At 40.8% G+C, this 13,361-nt stretch overlaps 1 protein-coding gene across 1 annotated transcript; it reads left to right on the top strand.

Moving 5' to 3' along the window:
• Nucleotides 1-4,083: 4,083 nt before the first annotated feature.
• LOC124999944 (E3 ubiquitin-protein ligase TRIM39-like) lies at nucleotides 4,084-9,650 on the top strand. The gene is made up of 2 exons (XM_047575191.1): nucleotides 4,084-4,150; nucleotides 4,311-9,650. Exon 2 carries the CDS (start codon nucleotides 4,321-4,323, stop codon nucleotides 5,956-5,958), a length of 1,638 nt encoding a protein of 545 aa, XP_047431147.1. The 5' UTR covers nucleotides 4,084-4,150; nucleotides 4,311-4,320; the 3' UTR covers nucleotides 5,959-9,650.
• The last annotated feature ends 3,711 nt before the right edge of the window (nucleotides 9,651-13,361 follow it).

Here is a 13,361-nt window from a genome sequence, read left to right as displayed (position 1 = left end):
GTTCATTCCACAGGTGAGAAACCAGGACAGCGTGTAGAGAGTGTGAAGGATTCATCTTTGAGCACAGATTGTAAATCTTCGTGAAGGTCACAATGTTTGGTTTTTATAGAAACTGAAGCATTTTTCATAATAACATTCACAAATGTTTATTATAAAATAAGTCACCATTTACATAAACACAAGTAGGTGTCTAAAAGTATCAGTATCAGGATATCAGCCGTGGTATCGTACACATCCCTGCTGCCCACACCAAATAGTTTCACACCAGATTATTTATTAAAACATATATTTAAAAAAAAAAAAAGAAGAAGAAATTGAGCCAAAACTAAAATGTCTTAAAGGGTTAACGTGAAAACAAAAACGATAATTAAATTAAAGGATAAAATTGGAAAAGATCAGCTGAGAGGCTCTGATTCAATTATACCTGACCTCCCGTCTGCCAGGGTTGTCACGGTAACGAGAACACCTGGTCATGGAAACGGCAAACACACACACACACACACACACACATACACACACACAGTCTAAAGGATGGAGAGTGTGTGTGTGGTCTAGTTTTTATTAGGATGTGGGGACCAAACTAGAATGCTGACGTAGTGATGACATTTTATGAGAAAGAAAGATTTCGGCTTTATTCACCACATTTAGATATTTTTATCGACATTTTGACTTTTTTGACTTTGTTCTCAAAATTTCTACTTTTTTCTCCAACAGTTTTTCCCGCCATTTCAAGTTGTTCCAAACATTTCAACTTGATTCCCGAGGTTTCGACTTTATTCTCAAACTTTCTACTTAATTCTTCACATTTCCACTTTTTTCATGACATTTTGACTTTATTCTTAATATTTCGACTTGATTCCCGACGTTTCGGCTTTATTCTGGACATTTCGATTTTATTCTCAAAATTTCGACTTTATTCACGACATTTCTACTTTTTTCTCCAACAGTTTTTCCCGCCATTTCAAGTTGTTCCCAACATTTCGACTGTTTTCCCGACATTTTCAATTTGATTCCTGAGGTTTCGACTTTATTCTCAAAATTTCTACTTAATTCTTAACATTTCCACTTTTTTCATGACATTTTGACTTTACTCTTAATATTTCGGCTTGATTCCCGACGCTTCGACTTTATTCCGGACATTTTGACTTTTTTCTCAACATTTTGACTTAAATGTTGAAATATATATAAAATAATAATAATATAATAATATAATATATATATATAAAATAAAATAGAGGTGAATAAAAGAACAAATGTTCAAAATCAGTCAGAAATCTAAGATAAATATTAGCTCAGAGATGTCGGGTCACAAACCTGGAATAACTGACGAGAGTGGAGATGATGGAGGCGTCACTTCATAAAAAAAAAAAAAGAAAGGGCCACAACTATTTATCCGTCTATACAAGGAATGAAAAAACGGATGAAAGGGAGGAATGAAAAGGCCGGAAACAATAGAAGGAAAGAATCCCTCCGCTCCGTTGCTGTGGTTACTCTGTGATCTGCGGTGAAACTCTGTGGTTTTGCTCCACGGTTACGACGTAATCAATAAATATTTTCTGTGGTGACGTCAGAGCTTCGGTTCTCGTCTCCGGTGGATGAACGAACGTCGTCGCTCGGATCGTCCTCTGTGACTTCATGACTTCAGAAACGTCACGTCGCCTCCGAACGGCCTCAGAAATCAAACGTGGCCTCGAGGTATTAACCGAGTCAGGCCTCATTACACACACCTCTCCTTCACCTCCTCCCCCCGCTCTCCATTCCTTCTCCTCCTCAACCGTGAAATCTCTTCAATCTTTCCCAGTCGCTACATTTCTTTTCTTTTCTTTTGTGAAAACCCCCACCGCCGCTGAGAGAGGACGGTTTATTCGCATGGAAAATGATTCCAAGGACGTCGTCTCAACTAAACACACACGAGTGTGTGAAGGTAAGAAAAACCAACGGGAACAATGAGAAGAGCCGAGGACAAACCTGAAGACTTCACATCGCCCACTCGCTCCGAGACAGTAAAGGATTCATTCAACAAAGAAAAAGAAGGAGAAGTAAAAGCAGAGTCATTCAGCCAATATCTGAGCTCATGAAAGAAGTCGGCTCAGAGGAGGAAACATCCCACAACAACACGAGTTTACGTTCATGAGACAAGAGCTGCAGCCCCCAGGACTCGACTGGAGACACGAGGAGCTTCTTAAAGCCTCAGACAGAAAAACAGAAAGACATCGGCTCTGGTTCATCTGTTTGGACAAAAAGGCCATAAATCATACAAACCACTGACGTTGGATTTTTCTAAAGGAGTAATCAGTAATCAGATTACTTTTTCAAGCTAACTGTGGGTACTTGTCTCCTCTCAGAGTTTTTATTGTTTCCATGAGATCAAGACAAAGAAACGATTTTCAAGCAACAACCAGAGAACATCTGAGGCTCTACTTCCTCTTCCTTCCTCTCTTCTCTTCCTCCTCCTCTTCCTGCTGTCTTAACCCTCTTCCTATATTTCTACAGTTACAACTTTCACCACAGACTGAGAGTTACATTTATAGTTACATTTATAGTTACATTTAAAGTTATATTTATAGTTATATTTATTGTTACATTTATATTTATAGTTATAGTTGTAGTTGTATTTATAGTTTTAGTTGTATTTATATTTATATTTATTGTGGGCGTCTGTTCACTCAAACCTTGGTTCATCCATCATGTTCCTTCCTTTATTCATTCTGAATTGTCGTTCTCATTCAGGGTGACATTAATAACCTCTCTCTCTCTCTCTGACCCACATTTCCTAATGACTTCTCTAATATGTTGTGAATTATAGCGACACTGACGCCTCTGATATCTCCTTAACGACCTCTGTGATGAATGTTGTTTCTGCGATGGGTATTAAATGGATGAGCTTCTTCACATTGAACTCGTAGCAGCGCCCGGTGGCTATCGAGCCGCTGCTTCACGCGCCAGTGATAACGACAACATGTCACAGCATTTATTATCTGTGGATGCTCTGTTACTCACACACTCTCACATGTATTTTATTTATTTATTTATTTATTTTATCAGCGTTGGAAAAACTACACATTGGAAATGATACTTATAGCAAACTCTGAGCTGTTAGCGTAGCGACTGGTCGGGACTAAGTTGCAGGCACCTTTACGTTTACTGCTTCATGTCCTCGGATTAGGGGGCAAATAAAAAACTGATCGCCGCATCCCCCCATGACCCTGGGTCAAAGTTAGTGGACTGACCGTCTGCTTCAAATACAGTTAGTCCAGAATAGAGCTAATTTCATCAGAATACGTAGTTGGTCAAAGATCATTTCTCTGCTCTGTTTTATAAGAAATATTTCATCATGTTATCATCATCTGTCGTATAGTAGTGACTTAAATATGAGGCATTCACATACACAAGGTTGGTTTTCACTTCCTGCCTCAAAAGCTAATGCAAGAGAATTTTATGTACAGAGGAGCAAGAACATGGAACAGTTTGCCACCAGTCATTACATATTTAACTAGTAAAACTGTTTTTAAAAATAGTTAAAAAGGTCACAGAACAACCTTTAATCTGACTTATTTCTGATCTCTTGATAATCAGTGGGAAGTTTTCTTGGACACGTCTCTGATTCTTGATTCACCATTAATTACCATCACTACGGAGCTCTGATGAACGGTTTACAGACATTATAAAAACCTTTTCTTATGGGTGTTATTGAAAGTTTAATTGTTGTTGATGAATTTTTTATTATTGTTTTAATATGGTTATTTTGTATCATTATTTTCGTTTGTTTTCGTCTTGGACCCCAGGAAGAGTAGTTGTTCCAAGAGAATTTTTTTTATTTTGACCTGGTGTAACATCTTACTTATAAACAAGCGCCAAAACCAAACTTGGACGTGTTCCAGAAGAGAAAGCAACTACACAGGAATGTCAAACAACACATAGCATAAACTTCCTGCTAGCAGCACCTGCAAACTGGTTTACCGGCAAAAAAAAAAAGAGGCCGAGCAACATTCAGGAGTTCATTCCCTGGTTTGAGCCAAAGAAAGTTAAGAGCAGCAGCAGCAGTAGCAGAGAACTAGATCTGTACAAGGAAGGGAGGAAGGAAGGAACAAGGTTGAAGAAAGATTTAATTGAATTAATTGGATTCTGAGGATTTTTTTGGCTGACATTGGTGAGTACGACTGATTTCTGAGTTTAGGAGTAACACAGTAGAAGACGTAGTTACAGTTTTTGTTTTGTGCACACTCAAAAACAAAATTATTGTACACAGCAGGAAAGAGGCTCAAAGTGATTCATTGTGTATTGACCAGCGTTGTAATATTTGTGTTTAGGATTATCAAAATGTCTTCTGGCAGCTTCATGCTGACTGAGGACCAGCTTCTATGCAGCATCTGTCTGGACGTGTTCACCAAACCCGTCACGCTGCCATGTGGACACAACTTTTGCAAAAACTGCATCACGCAGCACTGGGACACCTGCAGCAAGTGTGAGTGTCCGACCTGCCAGGAGCCGTTCCACAAAAGTCTCGATCTGAGGGTCAACACTTTCATAGCGGAGATGGCTGATCAGTTCAGACAGTCGTCCGAAAAGAGCGGGTCGGACCAAGAAGCGGCCAAACCGGGGGACGTCCCCTGCGACATCTGCACCGACGTCAAAATGAAAGCTCGGAGGTCGTGCCTGGTGTGTCTGGCCTCGTACTGCGAGACCCACCTGAAGCCTCACCTGACGGCCTCGCGCCTAAAGAGACATCAGCTGACGGATCCCGTGGAAAACCTGGAGGGCAGGATGTGCACCATACACGACAAACCCCTGGAGCTCTTCTGCAAGACGGACCAGAGCTGTGTGTGCATGCTCTGCCCCGTTTTAGACCACAGGTCGCACGACATCATCCCGCTGAAGGAGCAGTTTGAGAGGAAGAAGTCCGATCTGGGCAAGAAAGAGGCCGAGGTAAACCGCATGATCCAGGAGAGACGGCAGAAGATCAAGGATCTCAAACACTCGGTAAAGATCAGCAACGAAGCTGCAGACAGAGAGATGGAGGAAGGAGTTCAGGTCTTCACTGCTCTGATTAGGTCTCTGGAGAGAACCCAGACAGAACTCATCAAGATGATTGAAGAGAAGCAGAAAGCAACGGAGAAAGAGGCCAATGCTTACATCCAAGAGCTGGAGCAGGAGATCTCAGAGCTGATGACGAGGCGCGCTGAGGTGGAGCAGCTCTCCCGCTCCAAAGACCCCCTCCATTTCCTCCAGAGCTTCTCAGCCCTGAGCACGTCACGATTCCTCAAAGACTTGACGGAGATCTGCATCGACCCGCCGTCGTACGAGGGCGCCGTGAGGGCCGCCGTGGACCAGCTGGAGGAGACAATGGGCAAAGACGTGGAGAAGCTGCTGCTAGAGGCCAAGCTCAGTCGACTCCGGCAGCACGCGGTGAACGTGACCCTGGACCCAAACACCGCCCACGCCGCCCTCGTCCTTTCTGATGATGGGAAACGAGTCCATCACGGCGTCATGAAGAAGAATCTCCCAGACAACAGCGAAAGGTTTAACCCGAGCTGTTGCGTCTTGGGAAAAGAGACTTTCGCTTACGGGAGGTTTTACTTTGAGGTGGAAGTTAAAGGGAAGACGAGGTGGACTTTAGGAGTGGCCAAGGCGTCCATCAAAAGGAAAGGAATCATCCCACTGTGTCCAGAAAATGGGCACTGGACGATTTGGCTTAAAAACGGAGACGAATACGCAGCGCTCGTCGGTTCCCCTCTACCCCTCGCTCTCAACTCAAAGCCCGAGAAGTTGGGAGTGTGGGTGAACTATGAGAAGGGTCTCGTCTCCTTTTACAACGTCAACTCTGCAGAGCTCCTCCACTCCTTCACCGACTGCTGCTTCAGCGAGAAACTCTACCCATTCTTCAGCCCCGGCCTCAACCACGACGGCGTCAACTCTGCCCCCATGGTCATCTCCCCCGTGAGTCGCACAGATTTTTAAGAAAAGATCTGTGTCCGGATTATCAGGTGTAAATGTTGTATTTTTCTTATGGCAGAATCAGCCTTTTCCTCTTTGCTACGGTTGTGGAGGCCATCATGTGACTTTTGGATCGATAAAGTGGATAAAGTTTCAGTTGCTAGACGCTAGCCAGAGAATAAATTGAGCTCTGACCTCGTGTAGGAATAAAACCTCTGGCCTTCTAGACTCTTAGGAAATTACTAGCAACATCATGTCTTTTTCTTTTTCGCCTCTGCACCAATAACCTGAGCTTTTTGACTTATTTCCCGTGTCGGATTCAGACCACAACAAACTAAAATACCAGAAAATATCAGCGGGTTCATTCTGACTCGAGTCCCATGTGAATCTGTCAACATTGAATCCAGCCTCAGGCTCAGTAATGGTGCACAGGGTGGGTGATATTAAAGGAACGCAGCCATCTGTTGTGGTTTCTCTGTGGTATTTTGTAAAATGAATCAACACTGATGTCTACATTCGGAGAAGACAGAAGTACACGATGAATTCTTTTGTTTAAGGCAACGATGAAGCCAATAAATGCTGCCGTTCCTCTTATTTTCTACACCTTTCCCTTTTGGAGAAAAAGCTTATTTTAACGGAGTGAAGATTGTTTAAGATCACAACTGTCTGTCACACCACCCTCAAATGTGTGCTCACAGTTTCCTCCGGGCCGAGCTGGTTATTCGACATTTCTGTCCGCTTCGTTATGCAGAGAATTTAAACATATTAAGTCACGCATACCTGCATGTTTGCTCATGTTGTCATTGAGTCAGTCGATTCCTGAAAGTAGACAAAGAGAACCCAATCCAACAACAGAAATATTTGAGTTTGTTGATACAAGGAAGTTATTAATCTTTTGTTGATATCTGTGAAGCCTTGATTTCAGTATCTGGTCCACCAGTAACATAAAATAAAAAGTTGAATAGTCGTCTAGAGCCGCTTGGGCTCAAAAGTCAACTTTATTGTCAATTGCAGTTCATTGAGTGGCCATTAGAGGCTCCAAAAGGGAGCAAATCCTTTTAACATGTTTACAGTCCGCTTTGAGTGACAGGTGGTTGAACTGAGCTAACAGTGAGCAGAGCGTTAGGTGGGCGGGTCTTAACGTCTGACATGGCCCTATCACGTCCAAGTTTGGAGTATCCGCATGTGGGTGTAGTAAAGCTCATCCGACATGGCAACCACAGGCTCCGCCCACTTCGAGGTTCATTTTCGAGGTCAAGTGTTTCAACCAAACCAGGAAATGAGTCTCATCACATTGATCAAAACACCTCTCTGATATGTAATATTGGCTCATTTCCCCTGATAAATAAACACACAGGTAAATGATTTCTGTCATGTGTCATGTTTGATTGGGTTCTCTTTGTCTACTTCCAGGATTTGTGTGAGTCACATTTATGCAGAAATGTTAAGATCTTTACTTATGCAACAGAGGAGTTGGAGGATTTGACACAAATCTGGAAAACTGAAGCTTTTTGATTTGTTTGGAAAGTTTTCTTACATTTGAGCATCAGAGCAGTCAAACACTGTCCCAACATTGCCAGGCAGAGGCCATGTGTCATGTGTCCCCGGAGTCTGATGAAATTACATTTTGCTGTAGACTTTCGACGTGTCACCATTGATGAAGTGCGGGTGTCGTCATGCGTTGCTGCATTCCGGCTTTTGTGCATTCTGTACTAGGCCAGTGACACTTAACTGGAAGCGAGTCCTCATTAGGACACATGTGTCCTCCCTACTCTGACAGGTCAAAAGTGTCTGCTGTGGAAAAACAGGTAGAAAGACGTGTGCAAAGCAAACAGCTGTCCACACTGCAGGCGCAACAGCTCACGTGTCAGGCTGGCTAAAATAACTGAGACATTTGATCCAAACATCAAATCTGTAGAAACCAGAGAGAAACCAGCACATCATATGACAATTAGGAGATCGGATTATCACTTCTGCACCTGATTCATTCACAAAAAGGTGAAAATTCAGTTAAACCTGAAGCCTCAAACGTATGAGGAAGAAATTGGGCCTGACACAGGGTTCAATCTGGTGTGACAATAACATAAAATACTGCTAGTTTTCAATAAAACTGGCATCTGTTTCTAATCCGTCCACTACGGGTCACATTGTTTTGGTTAAGAACAGGGTTTGTATATCAGAGAGAGTCTGTCCAACTCAAACCATGGCGCCATGTTTGCTACATCAGAGGTTAGATTCTACAGTGTAACTCTATGGGGTGGATATTTAAATAAATGTCTTATTTTCACCATTAACAGGCCTATAAATGTTATTACCAACGTCTGTCAATATGTTAAAGATGAATATTGGTTAGATGTATCTCACATGGCGCCCATGAAACATGTGACCAGCTCAGAACCAATTGGCCACTGAGACCAGAGACCAGAACTAACCAGCAGAATGAAGTTACACTTATTCTGGTTCATTGAATGTTGACATTGCGTGCCTGTTCATCTTTGCACTAAAACAAAGAGAAAATATCTCTAATATTTCTAGGTTATTATGATATTATGTGTTATTAGCACAGGCCCCCCTTGAGATCTAATTAGCTGGATGTGGCCCCTGAACCAGAATGAGTGCCCTCCCCCCGGCTTAAACTATTAGAAAGATATGAAACCTGAGGCATCAGAGCAGAAACTGTGATAGAAAAGAAGCGGCTGAGATCGATCTGATGAGAAAAACCTAAAAAGTTTCAGACTGACTCATTAAACCATCTCTTGAGCTCTGAAGTTAAATTATTTTTATGTGTTGTTTAGTTTTTCCTGTCTCTTTGTGTTTATATTATAGAGTTTTTTATTCAATGACTGTGATTGTTTATTTTTAAAAGCTACAAAAAGCTGAAAAAAGAACAACTGGACATTTACGGTCTACGGTCGTATCTTTGTTTCATCTTTAGTTTTTGTTTCACCGAGAACCTTCTCAAACATAAAGAGTTAAATTATAAATCATTTATCTCTGGTTATTTTCTTTGATCACAGTAAAAAAAATAAGAACGTGCAGTTGTGTATGTGTTTTAGTTTGGCAGCGCTGACATCTAGTGGTCATCTGCTGCAACTTCACCCTCTGGCCAAAAGAATGTGGACACCGAAAAGCATTGATTTACACTTTTCTCAATTGTTTACACACAAATAGTGGTAATTGAGACACACTGACGACAAAATGTAAATCATGCACCAACCCCTTGAATCAATTCTGCTAAGCTACAAGTACAATTCCTTTGGTAACATGGCTTTGTTTGTTGTCATTATGATGAATGAAGAAGAAGTGTTTTCCATTCATCATAGTGTTTCACATTGAGCGGTGATCAACTTTTTCTTATAAATAAATTCTTATAAACATATATGATGGTTTGTGTGTCATTTGAAAACAAAATACCTCTTTGAGAAGAAATAACATTGTTTTGGATGTAAAGTTTCATTTTGCAGGAGAACTGAGGGGTTGTGCTCATTGTGTGTTTTTTGATTTGTCTGTAGAGTTCCGAGAGTATGAGGCATGCTCCATATAAGAGGCACCTTTCTGACTTTTAAGAGCAAGCAAATGACCTTACACTACATGTTTAGTTCTTGTACTTTATGCATTTTGATGTAACAAGTGTAAATGAGTGAATACATCGTCCTTTATTAAGGGTTTAACTGTCACACCTAAACAACTTAAGACCTGAATAAAACATCTTCAAAGAACTCTACAGGTCTAGTTATCTTTGTTTCAGCTTTGTTTTTCTGTTCTGTTGTTGTGTCCTGTTCTCTTTTGTTGTTGCATTTGAACAATAAATGTTCACACTGATTAATCAGATGTTGATTTAAATGCTATTTCATCATAAAAGGTGGTAGAAATTAAAGTATTTCATGCAAGACTCATGAAAAACATCCCTCAATGGAGGAATGTTCTTTATCAACAATGAAATGATCCGTTCATGCTACACACTGTCTCTCTTGCACACACACACAAAAACACACACTCACAGACACACTAACACACACACACACACACACACTCACAGACACACTCACACTTGGGGCCCCTGGTAGTCACATGGCTCCATTATAATAAATGGGAAATTTACAAGAATTTCATGCATCGACCTACAATGAGAAAAGGGTTGAATCTGATCAAATACAGTAAAAATGTAAAATTTCACCATTTTTCTTCTAAATTAAATGTTAACATCACAGAATGCATGGTTTTATATTGCAGCCAGATTAAAAAATGTAGCTATAATGGAAGTCAATGGGGCATTTTGGAGTCTGACTCTACATAAGAAACACTAATGCAATCAAATCAATTTTATTGCTTCAATCTTTGACACATCCAAGACTCTAATTACCACCAAAGTCCCGTCCACCTACTGTTTATTTTATGGAAAATAATTAAGTTTTAGTCGTTTTTTGTAAAAACGTTTAAAGGGTTAAAATCCTGAAAACTCTTGAAATTGTGGTAGTTTTGAGCAGGTCTGAATTTGTGTAAGTGATTCATGAAAAAAAGTAGAAAAAAATATTTATGTGTGAGGATTTTATGTCAGTGTACTGACATGCGTGTACATCTGAGGAGGGCATAAGGGTTAAATATCATGTTCTTTTTTAATGGATGTAAATGTGAGGAGGCTACATTTTTCTTTTTTTAACTTTATCTTGAAGGAAACGCAAATAAGACAAAAGACCGATGTTGATCCATATTTTCCTACATAACGAACAAGGACAGAGTCTGAATTTAAAACCATCACAAAGTCATCACAGCGAATACACTTCCTATATGAACCAGGAGGATCATTGGTGTTTATAAAAGGATCCTAGATAAGCAGAGAGAGATCAACGCACTGTAGCTAAAAATAAAAAAAAACAACAACAACAACAAAAAACACTCGACACATTCAAGAAGATGAAACATGAGCAAAGCAAGAAAACGTCTTCTCCGGCAAACACAGGTGTCACGCTACAGGCAGCATGTTTCTCTGTGTTTGTTCTGGACGTAATGAGCTTTATCCCTCAGTGGTTTCTCTCTCTCCCTCTATGTTGAAGGTAAAGTTCATTTGTTTGAGGGGATGATGGATTAAACTGACCTGAGTAGAGTGAGATGAAACCCCGGCGACGGCAGCTTGATTCAAACTCTTCACGTCGGAAACAAGACGAAAACTTCATTCATTTAGATCTGATCCAGGTTCAATTAAACCTGAGCTTTAACAAGACAAGAATGATCCCAAACATCTCAGCTTTCACCTGAGTCCTGCTGCACACCTGCTCCCAGTCCTCCTCCACCCCTTCTTCTTCTTCTAACTTTTCCTTAGACATGCGTTACTGCCACCATCTGGACTGAAGAGGAGGAGCAAGAGAAAGAACTAGAAAAATCCCTCTGGGAAATTTTGATAGGGCCATGGGGGGCTACTGCCGGGGGTACCGTCTCTGTCAACATGGGAATCAAACCCACGACCAGAGCTAATCACATGGACATATGATCATCTTTCACTGAGCACTGATGTTGAGGAGCTGGAATCACACAAGTCACCTGTGTGTGTGTGTGTGTGCATGTGTGTAACTGACATCACATAAAGTTACCTGTGTTGGTGGGGAGGTGTGTGTGCTGGTGTGTGTTGTTGTAACATAAATGTATGGGACACAGGACATCAGCAATATTAACAACACAGACATCAGAGGAATCACTGATTAATGAATTGGTCTCAGCTGTGGCTCAGGCCTGAGGGTCAGGGGTTATCATGGCAACTTGAGGTGGTTGTCAATGACGACAGAGGCGCCCTAGGCAGAGACAGATAGAAAAGTGGAGAAAGACCTTCCTGAAGATTCTGATATGTTATTTGTCTTTCTAGAGTAAATATTTTGGAGACATGTGCAAGTTAAAAACAGGGGTTCCTTCTGCTTCTTTCAGGAAGTCTTTGCACTACAGTCAATAGAGAAGAGACAGAGAACAGAGGCTCACAGTTTAAATTCTGTACGTCTCACTGCTTTGACGAGCATATTGTGAGAGACACAACAAGGTCGTCTACAACTTTGGAAAAAATCATGTGTGTACAGTGTAAATTGTAGCTGGGACGAGTGTGGAAAGAGAAAAGTATCAGACAATATCAAACGACTTCCTCCACTCTAAGTGGTGATGTCACTGACAGGCATTCTGCGCGATACACACCCATTATAATCTCAAAATGTCTCCAAAAATAATCATGGTCTTTGAAAAGTGAATGATCAAAAACTATAAGACCTATCAAAACATGAATTAATACACCAATCAACAAAACTAGTGTCTACAGTTCAAAGGTTAAATGAAGTCTCTAGGTGAAAGTATGGCTGAGGAGATTTTCATAGCTGTAAGAGCCAGTGCCTCGATGTGTTGCCCCATGGCCCTAATGAGGAGGAGGAGCATAAAGAGGAGGAAGAAGTAGAGGAGGAGGAGGAGGAGGAAGAGAAGAAGAAGAAGGAAAATGAGGAAGAAAATAGGAGGAAGATGAAGAAGAAGAGGAGGAGGAGAAAGAATGGGGCAAGGAGGATGAGGAGCAGAAGAGAGAAGGAGGAGGTCGAGGAAGAGAAAGGAGGAGGAAGAAGAGGACGACAAAGAAGAAAGGTCAAGCAAAAAATTAGAAAAAGAAGGAGAAAAAAGTGAAAGGAGGAAACAACAGGAGGAGGAGGAGGAGGAGGAGGAGGAGGAGCAGGTCGTACCTCCTCCTCCTCCTCCTTCCAGCAATTAATCAGCTGAAATTATTTCACCATCTGAAACGTTAAGATTTCATTTGAAAAATAATAATAAACGGTACATTAGAAAAGTCTTCAGCATGTACAAAATAATAAAATATTTGTATATCAGAATAGATTAAAAAATATACCAGTTTTTAGTTAATTTTTGCTAAAATGCTGTGCTAAGCTAAGCTAAGCTTAAGATTTGTAATAAAGTTAGCTGTTAAAGTTTGATGAACACATGCACTGAAAACCGTGTATCATGCAGTTGTTCATTCAAAATTAATAACTGACATTTGAAACAGGATAAAATTATTGATTTGATTGTAAAACTCATTCTTTTTGCATTTAGAGGTGCCAGGTTTGATTTATACTGAACTAAATATGCGTCCAAAGGACCCAAAACAACGTTTTTGATTTCTCTCAAGTTTTTTTTTTCTTCATGACTTTCAGGTAACATTTTTTAGCTTAAATCGAATAATGCGCATGCGCACTGCACAGTCACATGACATACCCGACCTCGGCACTTTTTGATAGTGGTGTGCGATACTGCAAATACGGGCCAGTATCGCCGATACCGATACTTTTCAATAAATAAGGTGGTCCTGGATGCATCATTGAATTGCTAAATCGCTAAGTGTTTTTTTGTGATGTTTCCTTTTTCTTTGTTAAATATTTAGAACCCAGGACAGAATTAGGACAAAGTTTATA

The sequence above is a fragment of the Mugil cephalus genome, chromosome 22 (assembly GCF_022458985.1).
Source record: "Mugil cephalus isolate CIBA_MC_2020 chromosome 22, CIBA_Mcephalus_1.1, whole genome shotgun sequence".
NCBI classification, from domain to species: domain Eukaryota; kingdom Metazoa; phylum Chordata; class Actinopteri; order Mugiliformes; family Mugilidae; genus Mugil; species Mugil cephalus.
This window is presented reverse-complemented; position numbering and strand designations above follow the sequence as displayed.

What these genes read in the sequence shown, in the direction of transcription:
- LOC124999944 (XM_047575191.1), top strand. Translation starts at nt 4,321, where the DNA reads ATGTCTTCTGGCAGCTTCATGCTGACTGAGGACCAGCTTCTATGCAGC.